Source organism: Lissotriton vulgaris, chromosome 7, assembly GCF_964263255.1.
Source record: "Lissotriton vulgaris chromosome 7, aLisVul1.2, whole genome shotgun sequence".
Classification (NCBI taxonomy): Eukaryota; Metazoa; Chordata; class Amphibia; order Caudata; family Salamandridae; genus Lissotriton; species Lissotriton vulgaris.
In genome coordinates, this window is record NC_141695.1 from 833,973,383 (window position 1) to 833,996,821 (window position 23,439).

The 23,439-nt window shown below is 45.0% G+C and overlaps 1 protein-coding gene across 1 annotated transcript in view; it reads right to left on the reverse strand.

The window, feature by feature from the left end:
* Nucleotides 1-23,439, reverse strand: part of LOC147702505 (guanine nucleotide-binding protein G(o) subunit alpha-like) — a 1,070,398-nt gene that overhangs the window by 311,840 nt on the left and 735,119 nt on the right. The window contains exon 6 of the mRNA XM_086931175.1: nt 4,522-4,696. Within this exon, the coding sequence (XP_086787301.1) occupies nt 4,522-4,696 (175 nt within the window). The remainder of the gene's footprint in view (nt 1-4,521; nt 4,697-23,439) is intronic.

Below are 23,439 nucleotides of genomic sequence, written 5' to 3' on the forward strand. Positions count from 1 at the left end.
AGGGTTGCTAACAGCTGCCCAAAGAGAAGGTCTCAAAATTCAGGCCAGCCCTACAACAATGCTTGGCAAAAGAGAAGGTCACACTACATCAGCTGCAACAGACTGTGGGTCAGTTAAACTTAGCATTGAGGATCATCCCCATGGCACGACCGCTCTCACGATCCGTAGCACAAGCCATGTCAGGTCTCAAAGAGAAACACCATCAAACCAGGTCATCCAGCGATGTTAAGCAGGATATGTGGATTTGGATGGCATTCCTGCATGACTTCAATGGCACCGTTCTGTGGCCGGGCCCGATCACGCCTTCCGCAGAGTTAGGTTTAATTACTGACTCTGCAGGTAGTGAAGGATTTGGAGCTATACTAGGTACAGATTGGGTGGCACAGCGCTGGCCGGCATGGTGGGTTGAGAACGGGTTAACAAGCAACATTGGGTGCTGTTTCCCATCTTGGTGGCATTGTCAGTTTGGCCTGAGCGGTTGAGGAATCAATCAGTGGTCTTCTGGGCAGACAACATGTACGTGGAGGAATGCATCAATCAACAAGCAGCAAGGTGTAAGATGATCCTTTGCCTGTTGAAGTAAATTATTTTGTTGTGCATGAAATGGAATATGCAGTTTAAGGCTAAGCATGTCCTGGGGGTGCTGATGCACTCTTTCGCTTTAAATTGCAGGTATTCAGGTTGCATCTACCAGGAGCGGCGGAGAACCCGTCGCATTTCCCAAAACGTCTTTGGCAGCTTGGTGCTCCCAACTACCGAACCTTGTGGCAGCTAGCCTAGCACCCAGAACCAGGAGGGCATACGAAGGGGTGTTCTGAGCCTACTGTAACTTTTTGGGGAAGGAATGGGAGGACCAGTGGGAAGACATGGGGGCAATAGTCTCTTACCTGGGCGCTTTGAAGGATGGGGGACGCTCGGTGGCAGCAGCAAGGTGACATGTGGCGGCTATCTCTTTTTTTGTGTGCAAGGGGCAGGAGGGACCCCACTAATAATTTCACTGTAAAATAGCCCTAAAAGGGTGGCAGCGTCTCCATGGTTCGCAGCCAGATCCAAGGAGGCCAATAGGCGTTAATACTTTGGCCACGATATTCGGGGTCCTAGGGCAGGTTTGCAACACGGAGACAGAAGCTTTGTTGTTCAGTGCCGCTTTTTCTCTAGCATTCTACGGTGCATTTAGGATTGGGGAACTGGTGTCACAGAACAAACAAGATGGGCAGGGAGGTTTACAGTTTAGCCATGTCAAGATCCAGGGAGACTAATTATGCATATCAATCCAGAGATCTAAGACCGAACAGGGGGCCCGTGGGGAAGGGGTGGTGCTGGGTCGGGCTCCAGAGAGCCCTTGCAGCCCTATCACCAACTTGGAGTCTTTTTGGCGCGCAGGTCCAAGGGAGAAGGGGGGCCATTGTTAATTCACGCGGATGGGACCTCACTCACAATGTTTCAATTTAAAAGAGTCATGGATATGGCTGTGCAGAAGGCAGGTTTAGACCCCAGTAGTTTTGGAACACATTCATTTAGGATAGGAGCTGCCACTGAAACAGCAGCACAGGGTTTCACGAAGAGTGAGGTGCAGAGGGTTGGCAGGTGGTCCTCAACCTGCTACAAGCGCTATGTTCGGCTGCATATGCTATGAGATTGCCCAGATGATTTGCTGATGGTACGTTTTGTCTGTTTGTTTTTTCAGTTTCTCAAGCCTGTCACGCAGGAAGGAAATTGGCGACGGCGCGGCAACACTCTGGATCTTCGCTGGAACAGGTGCTCGTCTGAGGCCAGGGAACTCACAATGTTTGGGTCATTGGTCATTCGTATGTGCAATGTTTACACAAATGTTTTCTTTCAGGCAATTATGAGAGGAGAGCAAGGCAGGCTGGTTGTAGGGTCTCATTCCATGGGCAGGGGGGACTGCGCTTTGACCATTTCAGGGGTTTGGTGTTAGACCTGCTAGATAGGGAAGGGGGTACTCCCAAGGTTTTTATCCTGCACTTGTGAGGGAGCGATCTGGTACATCTGGGTAGACGAGGCCTGGTTGAGACATTGATCACTGAAGTGGGTTGTTTGGCATGGCTATGTCCGGGGTCTATCCTCGCATGGTACCATATGATCCCGAGATTTCACTGGCGGGAGGGGGAGTCTGTGAGGGGCCCTTAACCACTCTGTAAAAAGGATCAATAATAAAATGGATAGGTTATGCCGATCTCCACATGTACAGACGATCGCTCACGGGTGCATCAGAGAGGAGCCATTCTTCTTAAAAGATGTCGTCCACGTGTCCAAATTAGGTAACAAACTCTTCATGGAGAACCTTCTTGCTTAGATAGTTGGGATAAAGGACTGGGCATGACCTTCAGTGGAGCAATAGGGGGAGGCCTGTTAGTCTGTCTACTATGCAGGCCTTTGGCAGTAAGGTCATGATTGGCGAGCTTAAATTTAAGGTCTTCAGTGGGCGGCGCCATTCTTTAATGGGGACGCCCAAAGGGGAGGGACAAGTGGTCTGTCATGGAATTCCAGGGGCAGTTACAGCTGGTTGGCTGGAAGGGTATGGGGGGAGGGGAGTTACGCTTTCCAGTAGCCTGTTTGGCCACCCCGCAGCGCACAAGAGCGCACGTAAACAGCGCATAACTGCAAGGGCCCTTTATGAAGATAATCTGCGGGGCGTAGGGGGTGCTCGGGGGAGGTAGTGGTAGTACCCTCACGGTGAATGGGCCCTCTTTTGCAGGAGCACTCCGGTTGGAGTGCGGGCATAGTTTGATCAGGATCTGGGACCAGTCATTGACCTTGCCGTAGGCTGAAACAGGGATATGCTGAAAGATAAGTGTTATTTGTTGTTGAATGCTTAGTCTAGGATAGGAATGTCTATGTATTAGAAATATGTTAAAGATAGCAAACAAGACATATTTACCTATCAATGTAATGGACTGGACTTTCTGGGTATTGTGCACATAATGTATATATACATGTTTTGAATATTAATTTTGTAATAAATACGACCTGGGTTACCGACCCCTAATCCAAAACCCCTTGTGTTAATTGAGTTGACGCCTTAAGGGCAGATGGGAGGCGAGCCCGCTTAGTTTGGCACCTGAAAAAGGGGCCATCACTTTAGAGTATAAGTTATTAGGAAGAGAGGGGGGTCTAGGCCGTACCGGGCCACATTGTCAGCTGTGCGCTTATCCTACCAATATACATGGCATTTCGAAGGAAATGGCTCTTGGATATGTTTAACGCCAGTACAAACCTGAAAGGTAAAGATAGTGTGTATGCATTTTCATTGGGATTCTTTGGGAAATATAGGGCTAGAGAAAAGGCTGAAGCTGTCCCTAGTCCAGACCTAAAAATCTAAAAACCTGCTAGGAAGTCAAAACATTTATGCATTTCAGTGGGTTTTATTGATCAATTCACAGATGTTCTGAAGTACTCTTAAACTGACAACTGGTCAGTGTTAAGACATGACAGAGTCCATTATTTTACTTCCTCTCCACTAGATTAGAGGTCTTAGAATCGGGTTGTCAGGTTCGTTCTCTCTCTTGTTCTCCAGATTTAATAAAAACGTAATACAGGGAGAGAACCCCTGTAATCATTAACTAATTAATTGTACTCGTATTTATATAGAGCTTACTCTCGCTGATGAGGTTTCGAAGGACTTTTTTGCAAGTGTAGCGCTCTATTACGGAACTCAAAAAGATTAGTGGTGGATTAGTATTGGCAAATAAGAGTTAATTTGAGCGATGTGGATTCCTTTCTTATTTTAGAAGTCACTGACAAAACTCTAAGCACATAAATATTTATACGGGATTTCTGAAATTTAGGCATGGTATTGTATTACTTGGGACAGAGAAAAACATCCAGACTCCCACTGCAACTTGTGTGACTATGGTACGTAATGGCAATAATAGTGTGTCTTTTAATATTCCTCAAAGTGTATGTGTGGCTTCTTCTAGGCTTTACTTGCCTCAACTGACTCATTCAGGATTTGGCACTTAAATGTGGACAGGACAGGGCTCACGACAATTGAAAGGGGGTGGGGTTGTTTGTAGATGTGTGCTATTGGGGCCTAGTGAAGAAAGATGTTTATGTGATGTGCTCCAAAAACCTCTACTCAGCTAGTATGTTTCTGTAATTCTTTATCACTGGTCTTGGTAGTGCCTCCAACTTGTTCTTTATTGGGGCCTTAGCCACTTCGGTCCAGAAGTCCATTCACCTCCCCATTCCCACATCATGTAGCAGATTCACAAGCACCGTTGGGTCTTTGGAAGACTTCCCAGCAATTCACACAGGAAACACCTTCTTGTGCCGAACTCTTGGTTAAGTCAACCTTTAAGTACTGGAGTTCAAGGGGTACTTGTAAGGATCTCTCCAGAGGTACTCACACTCAGCCTGGTTTCAGCTGTATCCAAGGAGCCCTTAGCAGGCTAGAGCCCGCCCACTACCTCCAATGACATCACAGCAGATGGAAACACATGACCTAATCAGTGGGCCCTGCACGCTTGCATGTTAGCGCTCTTCCTTGTACCAACTTACCACAGGGGTAGCAGCATGCAGCCTCTTGTTGTCATCCGCATATAGGTTCTGGTCATCCTTGAGGACCTTTGTGTCATACGTGCCGAGTGCTACCACAAAGAGGACAGCGTTTACATCCTCAAAGCAGCGAATCCACTTCCTCCGCTCTGTGCGCAAGCCGCCCACATCATACACCCTGCAAGAGACAGGACATCGCATGAGGATACGCACATGGGACACTTCATGCCAATGGTGCCTACGGGTACAGGCAGGACCGAGGGCAACAATACCTTCCCCTCGAGCAGCACTGACAGATCAGATCTGGTTTTGACTAGGCCTCCGAGTGTGCTAGAGGACTGTCAGTGGAGAGCGGGAGACTGACTGCAGAGGAAAGTGGCATGAGGGAATGAGATGCTCTGAAGACCACTACTCTTTTCACAGACTGTAGCAATGTATTTCAGGATTGAAACATTTCAATTCTAATTATTCACAACAAAATCATTGTTATTGTTCATGTTATCTGATACTGCAAAGAAACATTGGCAAAGCCAACAGGCCTAGCATACAATATCAGAAAACTCACATAAAGGCACCCAAATACTGGTTAGGTAGCACACTGTGTGAAGCAACACTCGTAATTACAATGGCACACCCGTTGGCAAGGAATCCTATTTAAGCTGCTTTGTCCATGCCCCTTCTTTGAGACTCCCAACGTTTTCATCCCACTTAAAGCACTGTCCAAAGACCTCGGCGCTACCCAGACAAAATCTGCAACACACTTCATCTCTCGTCAACGCATCTCAAACCGCTGAAGGCTGTACCAAATCACCTCAGTCTTCTACACACCTTAATACCAACAGACTACCTCCTTTCTCAGACTATGCCACTAACACACAACAACACTCCTCAAGCCACACACCAGGCTTTCATCTCTTAAGATCAAACCAACAACACATCTCAAGGTACGGGGTAAAAGAGGAAAGGAAGCAAAGGAGGAACCAGCAAGGGTGGAGTAAAGGAGGGAAACAGAGACGGGAGATGGAAAAAGAAGGAATGAGCAGGAGACTGAAGGCGAAGCGGCAAAAAAGTATATGAAAGACGGCATAGCACGAACCCTCTCAAGATCATACCAACAACATACCTCAAAGGAAGAAAGCAAAAGAGGCAAGGTGCTACATAAGTAAGAAAAGGGGGAAGTAATAGGGAGAGAGCAGATGGAAGGGAATAAAGAGGGTATAGGTAGGAGATGGAAGGAAAGAGGCAAAGGGAAGGAAAAGAGGGCAGGAAAAAGGTAAGGAGAGTGCATCACATGTAAACAGCTAAGGGGGGAGGCAAGCCACACTCAATCTACCCCAATGTCACCCGCCCCTTCTCTAACTCAGGACGATAATTCTGGACCACAGGAGAGTAGCCACCATGGGGGAAGTGCACCGGGGGCCACTGCACATTGACAATGCTGTATTTTACTACCTCAACAGCAGTTAAAGAGACCATTTTCCTTGCTGGCACAAGAGCCCATGGCATTTATCACTGAACCAGCGAGTGCATCTATCTGGTTCTGCCGTTGCTGTACAAGCAGAAGGTCCAGTTTGGAATACTGCAGGACCAAACTTACTCTAACTTTCTGTGGACGAAACGAGAGGTTAGTTTGGAACAACAAAAAATACACTGTGTCAAAGCCGTTCTATGAGTGCTTTTAGGTGTCACATTATCACAACCCTACTAAAAGCCCCCGCCTCTCCTACACTGGAGAGCAGAGATGCGTAAACATTGCCTTCGGAGGCTGCCAGTGTAATTAAATCTTCCTACATTTCCATATTCCCCTGTTCCTCCTTCGAGCTTCATCTTCCGCCTCCTAAATGAGGAATGGCAGGGGAGATATGAGCGTCTCCCTTGTGGAATATGAATCAGCGCCCACCCCGGGAGCTCCAACTCTTCACAGCTGAAAGCAAGGTAAACCCACTTTCTATCACAGCCCTTTCTATCACGTTGAAAGCGATGGGGGCGGGGATTCTCATTCTATTGCTCTAGGAAGGTTGAAAAGCGGAGTGGATCTGCCAAGATTGCAACCTGGGACAACGAAAACAGGTGTGTTATTACCCAACTCAAAGGTTCTCATTTTATTGCCCTGGGGGTATGGATGAAAATCGTGGACCCAGCAAGATTCCAGCCTGGGACAATGAAAACAAACATAGGACCCAGGACTGTATGCATTAGTCCACGGATCCACCAGACAGACACACAAAATAGGTACAGCAAGGCCAGCAGCACTGCAATATTCCACTGTCCATGTGTATCTCTGAGTTCTCACATCGGATGGCCTCAAAATAGGTATTCTAATCATTATGACGACATGAGGGGGGGGGGGGGGGGGGGGGCGAGGGAGAACAACAGAAGAATGTTGGGGTACACAAGAAAAGATAGAATCAACAGAAAAGGGATCTTGTATTGCCACTGAACATGGCACTGACAGAAGGTAAAGACTTCTCTAGATTATTGTATTTAGCGTCAGGGAGTCCACAAGGAAATACTGTACAGAGATGTACGATAGAGCTGCGTGCTGGCTCATGCATTAGTTTTGCTATATATAAACAGCGTTGTTTCCATTTTGACTCATGCTGATGTAGATGCACCCTCTCTGGCCAAAGTCAAAACCCCAATCTAATTTGCAGATTCAATCTTTTTTGTCTCCCAGACCGCGAGCAGTCTCCAGAAACTCGACACGTTTTGAGGAGTTCTGCATTGTTAGAACCAACATGACCAAAATCAAGCTGATGACATTTAACACCCCACAAATCCTTCAAAAAGAACCTAGAACTTGAAAGGGGTGTGCCATAATAAATTGCTTGCAGCTTTATGTACTTGGGCATTATTTTTAGGGATAATGTGTCTTGGAAGACTCAATTGACAAAAGCGGTCATAAAACTCAAGCAACTAACGCAGCAGTTCATAGAGTATAACGTCTCCTACAGCAAACCTACAAGGCCTTGTCTCCCCTTATATGGGGTCTGTCCTTTAAGGGTCCGAGCTACGGGGGGTCATGCAAACAGATGAACTAACCATTACCGAAAAATACATTCTATCACAAATTGGCATCTCTCCCTGCTAGTATTCCCCTGGTACCACTTTTCATGAACTTGGGCGCACCAAGTTTACAAGAAAAAACTGGACTTCGCCCGCTGTTATACTGGAGGCGCTTATGGGCTACCCCAGAACTTGCGTACTGTACTCTGCTCTCGAGGATTGTATTTCTGCTAGCCACTCTGTCCAAATCACTTGGGTTCTGCACATCAAAGAATTATTGCACCTTATTGGGGCCTCTGAACTTTGGACGAATGCAGGCGCCACTACCTTTCCATCTAAACCGGCCTTGAGAAAACTATTGTTCAGCAATCGAGGCCAAAGCTTTAAGACGATCCGACCTTCCCAGAACATCACGTGAATTCCAGGATTTTAAGGAACACTTATGATACGAGTCATATTGGGACCAAGGGGCCGCTCTCAGCGATAGAAAGCTGTATTTTCACTTTAGAGCAGGCACTCTGCCCCCTAAGAGTCTTTACGAGGCGCTGGTCAGAAGGGGCTAGTTTTTCTGGTCCACTATGTCCTTCCATGATAGTGTGAGTGACACGCTTTTGTTTGTTTGTCCATCATACGCTTGCCCACGCAAGTACTGGATAGCCCCTACTTGCAGGAGTTTAGGCCAGCATAATCAGTCAGTGGCACTTAACATTTTGAGGGCATACTACAGTTTATCTGTAGCTATTCCTGTTGCCAAGTTTTATGGGGCCATGTGAGCATTGTGCAGAAAGCTTTTATCTCTCGTATAATGCTCCTGACACACTTGTTTTATTGTGCCCGAAATCAAAAAGTTTTAATACGGTTTTATGTATTTTAACATTAATAGACATTTTATGATAAACTGAATTGTATTTTATTGTTGTTTGTTTTATGATATTTTTATGAGTATTGTGTATATACTTTTAAGGCCCTGGTGGCCGAAATAAAGTATTTTTGACTTGGAAATACTGTATGCAATTCTGTAGGTATCTCGAGCACTGAATCCACTTCTGGAGGCCCTGCCCAGAGTACTGTGTTCAGTTCTGAAAGCCATCTCGGTCACGCTGTGTCAAGTATTGCGAGGAACCTCTAGCATGTAGTCCAATTTTCTGGAGGCCATCTTGTGAGCTTTATCCATTTCTGGAGGCCTCATCTTGTGCACTGTGTCCAGTTTTAGAAATGTGAAACTTTGTATCCCGCTCTGGAGGCTTCATCTGGAGCATTGTCCTCAGGGCTCTGCAGGTGTATATGGGGTGGTGTGTCCAGCACTAAAAAACTCTTCAGGAGTGTTGTGTCCACTTCTTGAGGTATTACCTGGAACATTGGGTCCTGTCCCAAAGGCCTTACCTTGTGTATTGTATCAAGTTTTGGAGGCCACTTATGGCATACTCTAGCAAGTTCTTGGGTTCATCTCTGGAATGCTGTGTTTTCTGGAGGCCATCGGTTAAGTTATGCTGAGTAAAGGAGGACTCATCTGCAGGGGCGAGTCCAGGTCCAGTGGCCTGATCTAAAGTACTGTGTCCAGTTAAAGACAGCACCTCGGTTACATGCATACTTTTTTTAACCTCTTCGGTGCTCAGGACGGCCCCCGGCCGTCCGATGTCACGGTGGGCGCGTGCGAAGGACGGCTGGGGGCCGTCCGAATCCCACCCACTTATTAATTCTTCCGCACAGCGGAAGAATTTGCGCAGCACCGAAGGGGCTAATGGGTTTGTATTTCTTTGGAACAAGTCTAGCTAAAGAAGCAACAGAGGGATAAACATAAAAAACCATTTCAGAGAATGGCACACTTTGAAATGTTGTGCAATAGCAGGAGTGGAGTTGTGTTCACTTCTGGAGGAGTCCTGAGAACTACTGTGTCAAAGACATGAAGGTCCATCTGTAATATTGTATCTGGTACTCTGTGTGCAACCTGAAGTATTACTACATATAGGTCTACTTCCGGCCTATTAATACACGTCTGTTATGTAGTGTGCTTCTGGTTGCCACATTTGGCATATTGTGTCCAGTTTTTGAGGTATCATCGAGAACACTGAGATCAGCTCTGCATGTCATATCTGGCTGTGTCCAGGGCCGGACTGGGGAACCAAAAGTAGCCCTAGCAAATATACTCAAGCCAGCCTTACTCCCTTTGTCTTCTAGTTCTATTGCTGTTTCCATCCATTCATCTATTCACATTCTCGCTCTCTCTCGAAGCCTCTCCATGCCTCCTGCAATTAACGATGGTGGCTGGTGAATTTGGCAGAGACACCAGGAGCGACCTTAGGCTTTCAAAATCTGTCTCTAAGGCCTCCAGCCCACCGGGGAAATGCTTGGTAGAATAAAAGGCCTGCCTGGCCCTGGCTGTGTCAGTTCTGTATACCTGAACGGATGTAGTGTTCACAGTTATGAAGAGCAGCACCTTGTGCATTATCTTGAGTTTGGTTGACCACTTCCATTGAATGGTGTCCGGTTCAGAAGGTTCCATTTGAAATGTTGTGTGAAATTCTTTTTCATTGAGGGGTGAGTTTGTGTATCTGGTTGTGTAGACTGTAACAAGCAAGTGGGTGGATGAATTGGTGACTGGATGGTGATCTGTTAAACGGATGATTGAGCGGAAAAGGTAGCAGGTTAATGGATAATGGGTTATCCGGTCAATAAATAAGTGTTGCATGAAAAACAGTTGGTGGTTATAGTTAGCAAAGATGTGTGAAACTGGATGACTGGCTGATGGTATTTGTGCCACCAGCTGGGTGGAAGGAGGGGTGTCTGGGTGCCTGGTGTGTTATGTGAAAGCGCTTGACAAGGTGGATGAACAGCTGAAGTCTTTTGTGAAAGTGGACGAGAAGATCGCTGGTTATATGAAAATGGATGGCTGAGGTGTTGAAGGCCCAAACATATAGAATTAAACGTGAAACGGTATGTCCCAAGAACGAAAGTGCTATTAGAACGCAAGCTATAACCAAATGCTGCCTCCAAATACGAGTTGCTACCTCCAAATCTCCTATTTGTCTGGGCCTTGTCACACCACTGCTACCCTCCTACGCTGCTCTCTTATCGACCCTAAGCTTACTCAATTACTTTTCCCAGTCAACAGTCACCCTCCTGTACATAGGCTCTGACCACTTAAATCTCATCCTTCACTGTGCCCACCTCGCGTGCCATTTCACCACCCCACTATCTCACTCTTCTTTGCTATCTCCTCATCTCTCTGGCATCCACAGTCCTTTCGTGGCCTCAGCTCTGTATGCTCAATCTTCTCTTCCTCTCCAAGATGCTGTGTAGTCATTTCTAGCCAGGTAATTTGTTAACTCATATCCTCAGTCCTAAGCTTGAAGAAGATTCTTAGCTTTTTTTAATCCAAATTACATGTACTCTTGTATTACTCTCATATCTGGATGATGGCAATGCCCTGCTCATGACCTTCTAAACTCCAGACTGGTCCTCTTTATGGGTAATCTACATAACACAGCAAACCTCAAAAGTCTAAAGAAAAAGGGCCACATAATGCCCTCCTTGGAAACTTCACTGGCTCCGCTTGCCGGATGGCATCTTCAAAACCAGCTTAATCTTCTGCAAAGCCATCAGGACTGGCACTCTTGCCTACCTGGCTGACAAACTCTCCATCTAAGGTGACATTCCGCGCACCAGCAGGCTGGACACAGTCAGATTTAAGACAAAAGTTCCAAAATGAAAAAAAACAAGGTACAGGGCTCCTCCATTTATAGCACCCTATATCCATCAGGACTGACCCAATACTCCTCCAATTCAGGAAAGTACAGAAAACACATCTCTTTAAAGAACACTTAATAAAGACAAGGAAACAGTTCATTCTGGCTCTTATAAAACAGCTACCCCTTTGGTGTATTTAACTCTGTACAGGGCTAAAATGCTTTTTTGACTAGGGTTGCGCTATAAAATACAACACACACCCATATATATGATGTAGGAGGTGTAAAAAGGGACCGATACGTAGGGGGTCCAATGTATTAATTATGAACAGGAAAGATGTATGGTGCTAAATAAAACGGGATTTGATTAGTCCTAATGGTCTCCGAGGGACATCTCTAGTTATATTTGTGAATCAAGTCTGTATGGCACAGCCTGTCAGGCAGAAACCCTCTTTGTAAGAATGTAAACAATTTTTAAAAAAATACATAACGTTAGGCGAATCTTATGATACTACGGAAAAGAATGGCCAACATTTTTAACTTATGTAGGACTTTATCATTCATCTTGGTAATATTTGTCCCGCCAATTAAGTATTTTGCTTTCTGCTACAGCCATGGCTAGAGAGTGAAGCGTTACCGAAGCATAGCCAGATCACTATAATCAACCTCGGCAGGTGTGCATGGTCTTGGTAGGAAGGAGACCCAACCGTGTGAGGCAGGGGAGGGGTGGTAAAAGAATAAGAGATGCAGACACCTCACCATCACCAGAGAGACAAGATGGATGACAGTTTCTTGGGGTTCTAGATGAGGGGCAGAACATAGGTGGTGTCATAAGAGTCACTCCAAGTGGGGGAATATCACAAAGCGGGAGGAGGGTCATCATCCGGACGAGAGTAAGCGCGTGGCCGCCGTGCGCTGGGGGTTCATGTCTGTGGGTGTCTGCTGGGGACACCTTATAGCTCCTGTCACTTCCAACACTTGACGTATTAAATCCCTGGAAGCCCCAGCCGCGATGCTCATTGATTTCAGATTAATTCCCACTTTTAAATGACTTGAAGTTATCAGCTTTACACCTGTCACATTTACCGTCTCTTCTGCCCACACACAACCCGGTGAAGAAACGTCTTTCCCGGGCTCCGCTCGAGGTCTCCCTCCACGCCCCCTTCCTTCCACAGGCCGCCGGGTCTGTGCCGCGCTTTTGTTACGAGGGAGCACTGCTAGAAAGGGTTAGGACCAGGAGGCAAGGGGGACCCACAGGTCCTTGGGTTGGTGAGGGTAGCGGTTCGCAGATTGGCCATTTATACCATTGGGCATTTCCCCAAGAGGCAGGGCTGGAGTTAGAGGAGAGTGCCAGGCCCGGTGTTTCCAGAGGGTGGGCCTGCTCTTGCCCCCCCCCCCCCCCCCCTCCCGAGGGCCCATTCACAAGCAGAAACCATCCTCTGTTCTTTTTCGAAATGCAAAAATCACATGGGCCCACAAAGAACATCACACATACAACACGCCAGGGCTACTGGCTTTATCAATGGTTGTAAATTGCACAAGATGAAGGAGCAACAACTACGACTTCGTTGTATATAATATTGAAAATGCTCTCGGTCGTGTGGGCGAGGTTGTAGCATAGGCTAGCTAGAGGTTCCGACTTTCAAGCTGAGAAAGCAGGTGCCAGCCTCACTCCTCTCAACATCCTGTGTTTCAAAACATGAATATGTCCTTGTGTAATGTAACTGGTGCTCATGTTTGCGCTATATAAAACTTAAAAATAAGGCGCTTTGAAGTTACATCAAAAGCTTTGCCGGATGGTACTATTGCAGAGTTAAGGTTTTTTTCCCCCTCCAGCCTGATGGTAATAAAAACGGAGAGCCGATAGGGGCCCGTCTCGACACCTGCTTTTAAGAACTGCTGGTTCACTTATTATAACGCTGATGCCTGGGCTACTATAAGTGCCTGAGGACTGCGGTGAGGTCACTGTGTAGGTGTTAAACTGAAGGGTTTAGAATGGCTACCTGAGACCCTCCCACAAAAAGGGGACCACAAGCTCCTGTCACACATTAATTAATTCACGAAAACAGGTTTATTGTATAAATAGTGTGAAGGATTTTGCCATAGCCAGTAAAGTAAGAGAAAATGAACATACACCCAAGATATATATCTTAGTAGTGGTTTGTTAGGTTTTATTTCTGCTATAGCATAACTCCTATCTTGTTTCTAGGGCCACTGGAATTATGCTTCAGGGGTGACTAAATTATATGGCACAATAATCCAAATAACTTGGCGTTATGAGGCACATTTTGTAGAAGTACGACTCGATTTTTGTACGCATTAACACGGTCTTGGAAAAAGTTACATATTATTTATTAGTACTACTTCAACACCAAACTACAGCAATAGGCTACTGAAAGGTGACCAGTCTGCCTTCCAACTTTCTGCATTTTTAGCAACTTTAGATTGGGTCAAGCTAGAAACAACATTTGGTTTTGTTAAAATATGCAAACTATGCAGAAGATGCTGATTGTGTGACAAATATGGCAAACACACAATTAGCGGAATATGCTGCAGCCACAGAATCATAATTCCAGTGGCTCTGACTATAACATTATATTAAGCAAAAACAGCGATAATGGCAACGTTTTGACTCTTCTTAATCGAAAAGACGGATACAACGCAAAATCAGGAGCAGAGCGTGTGCATATTATGCAAAGAAAAACACTGGCGAAAAATCCATGGCAGCACATGCGGCCACTGTCCTGCCTAATCTTAATATCATGAGATGCTCACAAAAGTAGGGGATTGCTAATATAATTCGAAGGAATTTAAAGAACAGACACCCAAATTTGGGGCGCCTGTGACTGCTCACTTATTCTATCCCAACAAATGCTTTGCTTTTGTCATATGAATAGACAAAAGTGAATGAATGAAGCAGATCTTATCTTGCGCAAACTTAGCCCAGTGGGCGTCAAGGCGCCTGAATCAAATATAGTAGCTAAGCCCCCCACTCAACAGCATTCTCTCATGGATAGGCCCTCTTAAAGAGGCAGGTTTTAAGAGCCTTTTTGAATGACTCAATTGTGGGAAGGGTTTTTATTTCGATAGGGATCGAATTCCAGAGCTGAGGGGCAACCACGGAGAAAGCTCTGGCTCCCCATCTGGCTAGTTTAAAACGCGGAACAACAAGTTGACAGAGTCCCGCAGAACGAAGGCCTCTTGTAGGGACATAGTGCGTAAGGAGAGAGCCAATAGCACTAGAGGAGCCTTCTGTCAAAGCTCTGTAGGCCAAACACAGAATTTTAAAAGAGATTCTGTGCTGGACAGGTAGCCAATGGAGTTCTTTCCTGGCTGCAGTAGCGGAGGAGGTTTTAGGAAGGGCCAGGACAAAGCGAGCTGCAGCATTCTGCACAATCTGCAGTCGATGTATGAGGCTTTTATTGGCTTCCATGTACAGAGAGTTGCAGTAATCTAACCTCGATCCTACCAAGGCAACTGCAACCTGTTTACGTGCCTGGGGGGAAAGATACCCACGGATTTTGTTGAGTATCCTGATCACACCCCAGCAAGTGGCCACGGTCCTGTTGACTTGAAGGGAAAGGGAAAGCGAGGTGTCGAAAATTACGCCAAGGTTTCTGGCAGATTGGGAGGGGGCGGGGCAGATGCCAAGAGAAGGTGGCCACCACTCACTTGACCAAGCATCTTGGTCCTTCCCAAAGATCAACACCTCCGTCTTTTCGCCGTTCAGTTTCAGGGAATTTATAGTCATCCAGTCTGCCACATACTGCATGCATACCCTGAAACTGGCGGCAGATGTCCTGACAGAGGAGTGAGCCAGCGACACCATAATCTGGGTGTCGTCTGCATAGGACACCACCTCCATCCCCTGCGATCTTACTAGTCTTGCCAGGGGAGCCACATAGATGTTAAACAGGGTCGGACTTAAAGCCGACCCTTGTGGCACCCCACACTGCAATGACTTGGCAGGGGAGAGGTGGTTCCCGAGCATCACTCTCTGCTCCCTTTCCAACAGAAAGGAGTTGAGGAGACTCAGGGCCGGTCCCGTGACACCAGCTTCCCTGAGCCGAGATGTAAGAATGGCCGGGGACAGGGTGTCAAACGCGGCCGTGAGGTCCAACAAAACCAAAACCGTGGTTTGGCCAGAGTCCACTTTGCGTCGGATGTTATTGACCACACAAGTGAGGGCGGACTCAGTACTATGATGTTTTCTAAAACCGTGTTGCGTGTTGTCAAGGTATTCGGATGATTCAAGGAAGGAGGACAGATGGAAATTCAGGTGCACCTCAAGCATCTTGGCGGGGGCAGGGAGGAGGGAGATCGGCCTGAAATTTTTCAGCAAGGCCGGATCGAGGGACGGCTTCTTAAGGAGAGGTTTCACAATCGCCTTCTTCCACACAGAAGGAAAAGAACCCTGGGTAATAGCCTTATTCATTACCTCAAGCATAGGAGGAAGAAGGCTATTTCTACACTCTTTCAGTTTTTTCAGAGGTTGAGGGTCCAGGGGGAAGCAGATTTGGTGCTGTCAAGCAACAGGTTCAGTCCTTCCAAGGATAAAGTTGGAAATTCCGTAAGAGAACAGGAGGGATCTGTACCTAAAGAATCTAGACTGGAAATGACAGGCAGTACGCTTTGGTCCAAAGCATGACAATGAGCTTCCAGGGAGACATGTATGTCAAGAATTTTATTGTGAAAAAAGTCGGAGATGTTATTGCAAAGTTCTTGCGAACTGACTACGGGATCAGGGAGTTGCAAGGAGCATAAGGTGTCAGCGATTTTAAAGAGCTCCCTAGAGGAGGAGAGGGAGCTGGTGAGGTTGGAGAAGTACTCCTGCTTCTCTGTCACCACTCTCCGTTTATATTCCCGCAGTGCAGACTTGTGGGCCTCTCGATCATTGGAGTCCCAAGATTTCCTCCAGTTTCTCACACTACTCCTACAACCCTGCCTCAGGAGTCGCAACTGATCAGAAAACCAAGGTGCCGTAGGCTTTCGGCGAGCTACATAGCGCAGAGATGAGGGGGCAAGTTGTTCCACTGCCCTAGAAATAGAATCCGTCAAGTCTTGAGCTGCCACAGCTACCTCTTTTGATAATAAAGATTCGGGAGTGGAGACAAGCGGGACAAGAGCCTCGTCCGAAATCTTCCTAAAATTTCTCCTAAGAATGAATGGAGAGGTTCCCATGTTAATAGTACATGAGGCAGGAAAGGAAAATTCCAATGGCACGGCACAATGATCAGTCCAAACCAACGGTAGCGGGAGGCCAGTAGAGAGCCTGGTGTCGTTAGAGAATACCTCGTCGAGTATGTGCCCAGCCTTATGGGTGGAACTATTCACAAGCTGGGCGAGATCACATGCTCCTAGTGAATCGACCAGCGATATTGTGTCCTTCGAATTGACCTCATCCAAATGAAAATTAAAATCACCCAGAATGGTGAAAGCCGCTTTTCCAAAGTAGGGTTCCAAGAGTCGATTATAGTCAGGCCCCCTGGAATTATGAGAGTCTGCAGCCATATCAATTTATACGTTATTATTGATTTGTAACATTTGCCACCTAATCCATCATCTGCTGCATAATTTGCAGATTTGAACAAAAAGTTTCAAACGTTACTAAAAACATGGCGACATGCTGCTGCATAGTGGAAGGCCATTCACAAAGGTGTTTTGGTCATCTTCCAATGTTTTTGGCTGTAGCTGCGTTTTAAACTAGTACTAATGAAATGAAACTTTTTCCAGACAGTGTTACCATGTATAAAAAAATAATAATAATACCAACATGCATTACGCTGCATAATTTAGTCAATCTTGCTGCATAATTTGATCCTCCCCATTGCATATTTCCAGTGGCCCTGATTATAGTGATGCTGTTACTCCTTGGATCCTAAACGGAGTCCTAAACTTACATAATATACGGGTCTAAGCACTTGCTGAGATGTTCCTACAATCCATTGCTTCAAAAGTTCAAATCTTGCTACTCTGCCTTCGATTTCTGAAAAATGAGTGAGACAATGTAGGAACTCTGCCCTTTCTACATGGCCACCCTAGATTGTTTTGCCTTTTTCTGGTATCTATTTTGCTGGTTTTGAACTTTGTACACTTTACATCTGCTAAGCAGAAATAAAGGACCTGTGCTCCAACTTTAAACATGACTACATTTAGCCTATTCCTAGTAGACACATTTAACTTGCCTATACGTCCCTACTACATGGTCTACAGATGCATCTAGGGCCTGGAAGTTTAATGCCACTTATGGACTGCAGTACATATTGTGCGATCCACAGAGTGGGTCTACAAAACATGGCCTACAATTTTAACGTCACTGCTGCAGTGTAAAGCCTGCAATGCAACCTGTTAAAATAACCTTTTTTGACAGACAAAGGTTTCAGTTTTAAATATGAAAAAGTGACCCCTTTGTAGGTCTGGTAGACCACAAGGTAGAAAGCATGGTATTTTAAAAGCAGGGCACATGGACAATTAAGGTCCCCATACAATGTCCCTGCAGTAGCAAGACTCCAAAAACTATTTTTACTGAAGCAGCTTTGGCCGTCCTAGTACAGATTAAAATATAAAACTGCTATCTTTGGTTGGGGCTAGCAAGGAAAATAATTAAACCACTATTTTTAAAAATCCAATTTGCCTGAAGCTGAATTTTTGGTAATTATTAAGGATGAGTTACTTTTAGAGAGTAACATTTACCCTGCCTGAAGCTCCTACAGGCTAACTGGAATTTGATCTCCAGCAGCTGCCCAGCCACTGCTTAGCCTTTAATAAGGTGCAAAATGTCTTCCAGGGGCCACATAATAGACCAATTTGATAGTCAGCCGATCTGAATGGACAGTTATGGCTCCTCTAAGCTCAGCTGGACATTTAGGGTGATGATTGCTGCTCCTTCAGTTGGCACAACAGTGTCAAATCGTTTCTGAAAGGCCTCTCTGAGGCACATGTAAACAAGTTGCGCACTTGAAAGGGATCAAACAGGATCAGATCTCAGTTTTTGTGTATCCACTGTATTGCTACTGGAGGACCCTGTTTTATCTTTCTAAACTTGTGTCTCATTTTTGTTCTGACTCCAGGGCCTGCTTTAAAGTGGATTTTAGTGTTAGATGTGGGAGGCCAAGTTTAATGTGGCTGACACCTTAGGGTCATCTTTGAATTGTATGTTAAATCAAATCAAATTATCTTTATTCGGCTGTTGAGTAAATATAACAACCATAAAATTACACTTGTTAAAAATACATAGAAATAAATATACACACATTTTCATTATCATAATACATATTAAAAATGTCAGATAATTACGGTGGGGCAAGAATTGATTTGCGTAGTCTAAAAGCTTTTTTTAAAAAGTAGAAACAGATGCAATTGTTAAAATATTATCTAATTTCTGGATAACTAAAAAGGCAGGGCGACACTGATTATAACCCATTATCTTCAATAAAGGCACAATCCATCTTTTCCTTTGCATTTCATAAAACTTACAGAATAGCAGAATGTGCATATCAGATTGATTAGACAAATCGTCACAAGGACATTTATTAAGTTCCTTCGTCCAATCATTCATTTTGGGGAAGCTAAAAAATCTAAATAAAATATTTAATCTAAGACGTATCAATAAAAACTTATCAAATTCCTTCATGTGCAGTTTAACATAGGGCTGGATATCATTTGTTATCGTTATTAGTTGGTGTGCTACCACGGTGGTTTTCCTCATTTCAATGCAACATCTCTGATCATCCAGGTATTTCATACAAAGTTTTTTCAATTCTCTCCTGGAGACATGGGACATAAGTAGTGGATCGTCAAAGTAATCTCGACGACCTATGTCATTGAGGAACTTCTTTACATACATCAACCACCTTATTTTTCAGGCATTATCCAGATTCATCGCGTCTCTCAGTATTAATCGGTTAAAAGCACACTCCTCTGTAGTCCAGACCCCGTGCCACAGTAAAACGGGTTGAATTTTGATCACGTCTTCAATGTAAGGTTGACCCAATTCTGAGTGGCAAATATATGTAGACAAGCTATCTGGCACAGATAAAAGATATCTCAAAAAGCAATTTTCTGCCAGCTGTAATGGTTTGACATTTGCGTACCCCCATATTCCTGCACCATATGTGCTATTACAACACAAGTTGCTCTATATATAATTAAAAGCTCCCCAATTGTTTTTTTGCCCATTTTTCTGCCAACATTTGTGAGGGCCATTATAGATTTACAGAACAACAACCTTCGTGTCTTAATTGTCGTGTTCCATAGGCCCGTTTGATCGAACAGTATGCCCAAATAGGGGAAGTTGAAGTGAATCCCAGGGGTTTGTTGTTAACCCCTTCGAAGCTAATGACGAGCTGGGCTCGTCATGGCGCTTACCTGCCGTGCGCGGATGACAAGGCCAGCTCGTCATGATTTATGGGATTTTAGTTTTTTTAGCGCAGGACGGGAAAACGCCTAGCAGCCATGTGGTTAATATACATTGTTTTCTTTTTGTGTTGTGCCCCGGGACCACAGTTCATACAGAACTTTTTTGTGCAATTCACCTTCAGGTCTAGGTTGGTCATAAAATTTGAGAAGGAAGTAATTACTTTTTGCATTGCCAGTGGTTCCGGGCCATCAATACTGTGTCATCCGCATATAATAATGCAGGGACATATCTTTGGGCTATTAACGGCATGTCCCTGCATTCCTGAAGAAGTCTTTTTTCTAGGGTATTAATATAGATTGTAAATAGGAAGGGGGCCAGTACGCACCCTTGCCGTACTCCTCTTGCAATATGAATAGCCGTAGTGCACTCACCATTGCCACCAAATCTGACTTTGGCCCGTTCTCCCATATACAGTTCTCTAAGAAAGGTAATTATATTCTTCTCTACACCCAAGTTCTCTAAGATAAGCCATAATTTGCTGTGAGTGACACAGTCAAAGGCCGAGGTTAAATCGACGAACGTTAAGAACATACAATTTCTCCTTACTGTTGTGTATTTTTCTATAAGAATATGTAGGTTAAGACCTTGTTCGATTGTGCCCAAATGTTTCCTAAAACCATATTGTAGGTCACTTATGATAGTGTGTTCTTCTGCCCAAAGTAATAATCTATTTAAAATTACGCGCCCGAAAATCTTTATGGTAGAGTCTAACAATGATATTGGGCGATAACAGGCACAGCTAGCTCTGTCTCCCTTTTTATATATCAGTATAATGATACTGAAACCAGGAGGGTAACAATCCTTTAATGCATGCTGCATTAAAAAGTTTTGTAAGAATTGGACACCATAAAGCCATATTACTCTTATACAGATCGACTGGCACCCCGTCAGGTCCAGGCGCCTTCCCTACAAGGCTAGCTTTTATAGCACATACGACTTCATTCATGGTGATACACAAGTCTATTCTATTAGAATTTAAAGTAGCTCCATCATCCATTATTACAGGTGTAGCCTGTTCCAAGGGTATCAAAGCTGTATACGTTTGCATAATGCTCTAGCCATTCAATATCAGTAATGGCTATCTCAATTCTGGCTTTTAGCCTTATTTTCAAAAAAGGGCGCGTTAACTGCTTGCCAGAAGGCAGTAGTATCCCTGGTCATTTAAAGTGGTATCTAGTGTTTTAAAATTCAAAACCCGACGACTATATCTAGCAGAGGTTAAGATAAAGTCGATAGATGAAAATAGACCTCTCCCATTAAATGTGGCACTGAAGGGAACCTCAGGTTGGCAAGCTTTGTTTGCGAAACCCATGTCACATAGAAGGATTAGTTACTTACCTGTAATCCTAGTTCTCTTCCAAGGGTATACTCATTAAAGTCATAAGCACTGAATTATCTCCGCCCATGAGCGGGAACCCGGAACACATAAACAATATACATATATATGTGTAAATATAACCAAAAGTACATTGTACTAACTAATTATACACATATACATGTATAATAACCATAATATGCAGCCTAACATATATACATAGGCTAATAAAGCCAAACCTTACACACGTTCTGAAGCATGAAAACATGCTGTATATAAATGCAATAAACAGGCATGAGCCTAAAATGCATTTCATAACCATGAAAAACCTTTTATTTTCATCAAAGAACCTGCTGTAAACAGTTATTAGCCTACAAGGCTGCATATGAAAAAATGTCTGTGTACAGAAAATCAGACTTGCACCCTGCCTTTAAGGCCCCAGAGAATCTGCACACTTTGCCTTTAAGGCCTCCAGGAGAACTCTGTTCCCATCATGAACCACAGGTGGCAGTTAGGTCAGTTATTTTGTACGGTACAGTAAATTTTAGCAGGAATCTGCACTTAAAAACTTCTTAATACAAATTGAAAAGGAAAAAACCTCAATCTACTGCTCGCCCGGGGAGGCGGGAGGGTGCTTATGACTTTAATGAATATACCCCTGGAAGAGAACTAGGACTACAGGTAAGTAACTAATCCTTCTCTTCCAGGGTATACTCCTTAATAGTCATAAGCACTGAATAGAGTAGCAAGCTCATACCCACCAGAAGCGGGCAAACAGATAAATGCATAGCCACACTTTTAAACATTAGTGTTTAGCTAGACTTAGCAAACAAATTTCTGAGGAATGCTTGTCCCACTTGTGCATCAAACTGCGCATCAGAATCTAGACAGTAATGGCGTGTAAAGGTATGCACTGAACGCCAAGTAGCTGCTTTACATATCTCTGACATAGCCACATTCCTAAGGAGAGCTGTGGTAGAAGTTTTCCCCCTCGTAGAACACGCCCTAGGTCTACCTGATAACGACTTGTGGTCTAGCTGATAAGCCAATAGGATACATGACACTATCTATCTAGAAATGGAACTCCTAGACGCTGCCAAACCAGTATTCGTAGGACCATAGTTCACAAAAAGACGGTCCGTGTGCCTCAAAGACTTTGTTTTATCTCATTGAAATTTCAAAACCCTTTTCAGATCTAATGAATGTAGGGCCTGTTAAGCCGGACTCGAAGGGTTTGGGAAGAAAGTAGGCAATGTTATGGTTTGATTATTATGAAAATCCGACACCACCTTGGGCAGGAAAGCAGGATGATTTCTGAGTACCACTCTGTTTCCATGAAAAATAGTGTACGGTTCATTGCAACACAGAGCCTGGATTTCGCTCACCCTGCGAGCAGAAGTGATGGCCACCAGGAACGCTACTTTCCAAGATAAGTGTTGTAAAGACGCTTTATGTATGGGCTCAAAGGGGGGACCCATTAACTTAGTCAACACCACATTAAGCTCCCAAGGTGGAGAAGGAGACCTGACTGGAGGATGCACCGTCCTTAACCCTTCCAGAAAATCCTTCACCACAGGCATCCGAAAGAAAGATATCTGTTTTGGCGATTTTCTATAAGCAGTTATTGCCGCAAGATGGACTTTGATGGAACTAAACTGCAAACCAGATTCAGCAAGGTAAAGTAGATAAGGCAAGATCACCGGTTCTTGACCATGAATAGGGTCAAGACCCTTACTCTGACACCAAAGGTAAAAGCGTTTCCACTTAAATCCGTAGGATTGTCTTGTAGAAGGTCGCTTTGCCTCCTTAAGGATGTTCATACACTCCGGATTCAGCTGTAAGTGCCCGTACTGGATGACTTCAGGAGCCATGCTGCCAAGCACAGGGAGGGCAGATTGGGATGAAACACTCGCCCCTCCTGTTTGGACAGAAGATCCGGTCGACACAGCAATCTCCTGTGTGGCATTATTGACAACTGGAGGCGATATGGGAACCACCACTGGCGTGGCCATTCTGGGCAAATCAGTATCATTCTGGAGTCGGTCTTGTACAACCGATTGATCACTGCTGGTATCAACGGTGTCGGTGGAAAGGCGTACAGCAAGTCTTGACACCAGTCTATCAAAAGGGCATTCCCTTGAGACCCTTTCTGGGAGAACCTGGACGCGAAGACGGGGCATTTTGCGTTTGCCGCGTCTGCGAACAGATCGATGTCTGGTGTTCCCCAAGCCTGGAAAATGCTGTGGGCGACGTCTTCGTTGAGAACCCAGTCGTGCGCTTCGACGAAGTCTCTGCTGAGGTCGTCCGCCTGTGAGTTGAGACTCCCTGGTAGGTGAACCGCTGTTATGGACAGGTCTTGTGCAAGTAACCAATGCCAGATGGTCTGGGCTTCTATGGACAGAGTCCTGGATCTGGTACCCCCCTGCTTGTTTTAGTAATACATTGTAGTTGTATGTCTGTTTGCACCAGGAGGGACCGAGTCTGTAGAGATGGAG